Below are 6533 nucleotides of genomic sequence, written 5' to 3' on the forward strand. Positions count from 1 at the left end.
CAACCATCTTTATAAGGCATGTTGAAAAACATAATTGTAAACATGTTTTTTTTTAGTGAAACAGGGTCTAGAATATTCAAGTTTGGTTTACTGGAAGTGTAATATAGTAAATATTCTGAAATTCGAGATACATACGTGTCCCAAGCAAATGGATAAATCTACATTTCAAAAATATCAAAAATATATTTATGCCTGAAGTTATTGACATGACTCAAGGTATGGGTCACCGTGGCCTGGCGCTAATTGTAAAAACTACACATATCTTCATAGCACGCAAAAATAAACTTTATAACTTAGTTTTAAAGCTTATTTCATGACGAAACTCGTTGCAAATTGTACCTTTTTACAATGGATTACTGTTTGGATGGTAGCAAGCAACATTTCTAAGGACCATTTCATTATAAAAACAGGGCGGCTTAAACAGTCACCAACTAAATGGTATATTGTATTATCGCAATAGTGTGTGAGAAATATTTAAAAGAAAATATTTTTTCTAAACATTTTCGTGGTAATAAGTACTATAATACATTTTAAGTGCTCTATTGTTTATATTATGTTTCACAGCTTCATTCTTTGCGATTTAAAGTTAACATAGTGTAGTAGCACCCCCAAGCATCAGCCTTGCACGGTTTTTAGAGTCTTGTACTGGCAACATTTAAAAAAGAAAAAGTTACCCCTTCCACTACCCCCACCTGGCGACGGTAGGAACCGCCATTTTTACTTCACATACATTACTCTTGTAATAGCTTGATGAGCTTGAGGTCAAATTTTAGACCCGTCCTAAAGACTGTGATGCGTATTTGCTAATTACGGGCTCTTACTGTCACATTTATGTTACGTTTTGTAACTGTTTGAGGTCAAATGACCAGTTTTAAGGATTGTGATGCGTATTTGCTAATTACGGGCTCTTACTGTCACGCTATTCCTTCCTTGGCTGGGAGTTGCATAACAAAATACAGAACAGATGGTTCTTTTCAGACGACATGATAGTCGATTCTGAAGCACGTCAAGAACGAAGCTTGTCGCCGCGTGGTCACGTGGCCTCGCCGCCGCCGCCTCGCGCCGCAGCGCCGACGCCAACACCAGTACGAGACCCGCCACAACAACCATTGTCCCAGCCCCCGACGCAACAAGAGCCGCCGCGACCAGCCTCTCCGCGCCCAGGCCCGTCGTCTGCTCCAGATCTACCAGAAACTCAACCACAGGTACTTTCGTCGTCCCCTAAGGATCAAGAACTCGGTGACGACATCTTGCTAATGCTAGGCGATGCTCCAAAACCAGAACTGGCGTTAGGTGACAGCATACATAAGGATGTGGCCAGTAGGTGGCATGAAATCTTACTAAAAGGTTTACAAAAGGAGGTTAAAGAAAAGCTTTTTCAAGAGTACCTCGTGCCCAGCAATTGTGACCTCTTAGTTGCACCTACACTTAACGCCGAGGCTAAAGCGGCATTAACAGATAATTTAATAAAAAGAGATCATGCCATAATGGAAAAACAGAAACAATTAGGAATTGCTTTGTCAGCACTCGCGCAGGCCATGGATTTATTGCTTAAACCAGATGCATCTGCTCAAAATATTTTGAAACCAGTCAGTGATGCTTGTCGTATCTTGTGCGATAGCCACTATTTAGAAACAAAGACACGTCGCTACTTTGTGGCTTCGTCAATTAACACCGATCTTAAAGAAACGCTTACTAATACAGTTAGAGACGGTTTCCTCTTCGGAGATAATATAACTGACAAATTAAAAGTCGCCCAATCTGTTCAAAAGTCTGGTGAAACATTAAAACATACGCCAAAACCGTTAAATAATCGTTTTAATAAAAATAATTTTGTATTTAACAAAAAGTCGCACAAAAACAATTTAAACTTCAAACCCCTGCATCAAAGGAGGCAGAGCAAGCCAGATGCAGGGCACTACCGACCGTCGCCGCGCTCCAGCCGCCCGAGCGGCGCCCGCGCCCCGCGCCGCCCGAGCTCGCCGCGCCGCCGCAGCTACCGGAGCTACAGGAGATAGCTGAACACGAGGTACGTTATGCAGGACGATTACGAAACTATACCCATAAATGGGCACAAATCACTTCGGATCCTACGATCCTTCAATGGACCCAAGGGTATAAAATTCCTTTTACTTCTGTGCCAACCAGAAGAGATTGTCCTGCTGTTTATTCCAAGACAAGATCGGAACGATCTGAGTATGAAAAAGCTATCAATAAGCTTTTAGAAATTAATGCCATTTCAATGTGTGAGCATGATCCCGACGAATTCATTTCTAGTATTTTTCTTGTACCTAAACCAAATGGCGAGAAAAGGTTCATTCTAAATTTAAAATGCCTCAATAAGTTTATCGAAACTCGCCATTTTAAAATGGAAGACTATAGAACTGCGTCTAAATTGATAACTCAGGATTGTTATATGGCTTCTATTGATATTAAAGATGCCTATCTTTTGATTCCTATATATAAACCACATAGAAAATACCTACGGTTTATGTTCAACGATACTTTATTTGAGTTCAATTCTCTCGCGTTTGGTTTATGTACCTCGCCGTACGTTTTCACAAAAATGCTAAAACCTATAGTCGAGTACTTAAGACTACACAACTATCTATCGTGTATATATCTGGATGATATATTATGTGTGGGTAGAACTCGTGATGAATGTCTTGCAAATGTCACTGCATCCAAATCTTTATTAGAAGATTTAGGATTTATTATTAATAGCGAAAAAAGTTGCTTTACGCCAAGTACAAAATGTAAATTTTTAGGATTTGTGTTTGACTCACAAAGAATGACGTTAACGTTACCTGACTCAAAAAGAGACAAAATAAAAGATAAGCTTACGACATTTATCCGAATCTATAAATGTAAATTACGCGAATTTGCTAGATTAATTGGTCTTTTAATATCTGTCTGCCCTGCTATACAATATTCTTGGTTATACACTAAGCTTTTAGAACGTCATAAATATCTTTGTTTACTTAAACATTCTAGCTATGAAGCTACAATCACAATATCACCTGAAATAAAAGATGACTTGTGTTGGTGGATTCAAAATATTGACAACGGCTTTTGTCCGTTCAGATTTAACAAATTCCACTTAGAAATATTTTCTGATGCATCAAGATCTGGCTGGGGAGCATACTGTAATAATCAAAAAGCTTATGGTTACTGGAAAGAGAGTGAACGTTTGTTACATATTAATGAATTAGAGTTAAATGCAGCTTTTTTGGCTTTAAAGACGTTTGCAAACCAAGTTCATAATTGCGAAATTCTTTTAAGAATCGATAATGTTACCGCCATCGCTTGCATAAACAGAATGGGCAGCGTCCAATTTCCTCACTTAAATCGTATTACAAGGGAAATCTGGCAGTGGTGTGAAAGGCGTAAAATTATAATATTCGCGTCATATATCAATACTAAGGAAAACTATGAAGCTGACAAATTATCGCGTACTAAATTTTCTGACACCGAATGGGAACTAAGTAACAATGCATTCGTAAAAATAAAACAAACTTTTGGTATGCCTGAGGTCGATTTATTTGCAAGCCGTTGTAATACTAAGTGTCCTCTATACGTTACCTGGAGGAACGACCCAGATGCGTGGACGATCGACGCTTTTACATTTTCCTGGAAAAATATTAATTTTTACGCCTTTCCACCATTCTCATTAAAATGACGTTTACCAAAACAAAGTTCATGACCGGCCACATGTAAGATTATCGGAGACACTTGGACAATAAACATGGATGCACCTGGGCGGCGGCGAATTTAACGGCGGTATTATCTTTAACGTGGTATTTTTGACATAAACTCAAGAAATGATTCACCCCATCCCCTCTATTAGGATGTATTTTAGAGTAACATGGGAAATTATATTTAGTCACGATTTATTCGTTGGCGACTTTATGCTCCTCTCTGTGCTCTTCAGTGATTTCGTATTTTGTGATTTTTGTGACCTTGGCTATGGATACCCGGAATTTGAACCCTCCTGACCTCCTGACAAATTGTGCTATGAACTGGATTTTTCTGAACCCTATAATTATATGAAAATAACAGCGCCCTCTTGACAATGATCATCTATTTCTGATCAGGCTTTAAAATGTTCATTCTTAGTTTCTTACAAATATCAACAAATTAGTAAATATATATATTTTAATATGAACAGTAAACAGTTGGTTAGTAAAAATGTTGCATAATATTGTCCAACGGACCGGATTCATAAGCGGCAATTTCTTTGACGTTCGCGCCAGGCCCCGAGATCCATAAGCTGAGTCACACGTTTTAGCTGAAAACGGTTTGTATGGTGGCCCGGCGTGTTGTGTACGCTTCGTGGTTCGTGGCCATGAATGGGTTAACAAACCTTTTTTTTATATTACAGGTGTCACAGACAATCCCCTATGCATGCATGCATGGAGATGCATGAAGACAGAAGAAACAGCCTCTCACTTGGTGCTGGAATGCAGCGGAGTGGCTCCATACAGAACTAAACACATCGGATCCCCGAGAGACCTCCCCAAGGTTTGATAGGATTCCTCGAGGAGTTGGGCTGGCAAAACTAGCCTTTTTCTTTCAGTATCATTTCATACCACCAAAACTCACGTCTCGTTTAAGTTTGTGGTTATATCAAAAATACACGCAGTATATAGCCTCGTGTCACTTCTATCACGTCTCCGATTTCGGTTTTTTAGTATGGAAACCTTCGTAACGTAAAATTCCTTATTCTACTTGACTGATCGCTGTCACAGGCACAAAAGAAGGTACAACCTCAATGCTTTTGTACAACAACAACCTCTCCTCACTAAATAGGCATATAATGAAATGATGTTTAAGTGTAGGTTATAACAACAGAACATGCATCTATTATTGTGAACTTCAGGCATCTTAATTTGAATATTGATAAGTTGATAACAATGGAAACGGCATGACATGCTTCGGCACAGCCAACTTAGATTAGAGAATACCTACTAGAGCAACGACCTGGATGTGAAGAAATTATTATGCCGTTAAAATTAGGCTAATGGCCATTCACACAGATTATGGAGATTGATTCAATTCTATAAATGAAATTTGTTAGCAAACATAAATCACAGTATGTAAGACAAATACGTTTTGTTTTTAATAAAGACGGTAAAAACTAAGCTACAAACTAAGTAATTCACTAGTATTTCTGAATGTGATCAAGGAACGGCAAAAATCGATTAAATATTGTTTTTTTTTTATGGATATGGTCGTAGAATAATGAATCATATAATAAGGTAGGTGTACAATCGTAGTGAATCATTTTTTTAATATATTTTTCGGATTTGGAATTAGCATCTATTTTAACTTCACATTTTAACTGGTCGGTTTTATGTACATATGTATACCGATGGCTAGGCTCGGTAACGATCTGCTTATTTGTGTACGAACAATACAAATATAGTATTTTAAACAATCGTGATATAATAGAGAGCTTTTCAGTCGAGTACCGTGTTTAATGCACCAAAGCTTGCTGAGTTGCCTAAGTAAGGTACGAGATGATTATATCACTATTGTATACAATGCTTTTTCTACGAGTCATCTAAAATAATATTTTTTTTACTATAAAACCTAAATAATTAATGTAAATTCGTAAGTAACTCAGTAGACAAAAGGTATAAACGCAAAAGTCCGCGCGACCCCGCGCCCGTTCAGTCTTTTCTATGGGAGCGGAGGCACGTGATTGGTCAATTTTTGTTATTGTTGAATACAGGGTACCGAAATGAATCTTATAGTTAAGTTGAGAGCCCATACATGAAAATTACACAATTATAGGTTAGTATACGACATCCTTATTCAACCATTACAGTCGACGAGTAGAAAAAATAGTGTATAACAATACTATTGTCTGTTACCCATGATCCGTCGCAAATATCCCACTGTAATCCTACGAATAATCATAGTGTTATTGATCTTTTCAAATGTGTTGTGTGCGTGCAGATTCGTTAAGTTTCTTCTTCAATTCTCGTTTCGTGTTAGTTTTGCTTAATTACAGTACCCCTAGTGTAAATAAATTCGATTTCGAAACGTGACGTACGCGTTTGCGCTTAGTCTCATTTTGTATTGGATTTAGAAAGAGCGCGCCAAGCTGGACGTTTTGGAAACTCAAAATCCTATACAAAATGAGACTTAACGCAAACGCGTTCGTCACGTTATGATGTCGATCAAATTTACACTAGGGGTACAGATTAACCGATGTCATTAATGATAACTTATTATTTGAAAGTTTTTTTTTTATTCGACAGTCGGGAACTAAAAAATGTATCTTTTAGGTACTCATAGGTACTTGTGTGTTTTCACTGTATCTGTTATTCAGAAATTAATCGTAGAAATTACTCTCGTAGAATGGAAAATCTCGTGGAATTGAGGAAAATTGAATGAATACCTACCGTCACGATTGCTCAGCTGAAATAGGTACCCAAGTTGTTATATTTCACGAGGAGCTTCACTTTTCCACTTTTCCAATATCAGTTTAGTATCTAAAGCGGATTGTTACTGTTAATTTTTAGAGT

At 37.8% G+C, this 6533-nt stretch overlaps 1 protein-coding gene across 1 annotated transcript; it reads left to right on the forward strand.

Annotated features, from left to right (window-relative positions):
- The first annotated feature begins 983 nt into the window (after positions 1–983).
- On the forward strand, positions 984–4426 carry LOC133515639 (proline-rich protein 12-like). The gene is made up of 3 exons (XM_061848210.1): positions 984–1589; positions 1892–2029; positions 4382–4426. The coding sequence occupies exons 1-3, from the start codon at positions 984–986 to the stop codon at positions 4424–4426; spliced, it is 789 nt and encodes a 262-aa protein (XP_061704194.1).
- Positions 4427–6533: the final 2107 nt, after the last annotated feature.

The sequence above is a fragment of the Cydia pomonella genome, chromosome 2 (genome assembly GCF_033807575.1).
Source record: "Cydia pomonella isolate Wapato2018A chromosome 2, ilCydPomo1, whole genome shotgun sequence".
NCBI lineage: Eukaryota > Metazoa > Arthropoda > Insecta > Lepidoptera > Tortricidae > Cydia > Cydia pomonella.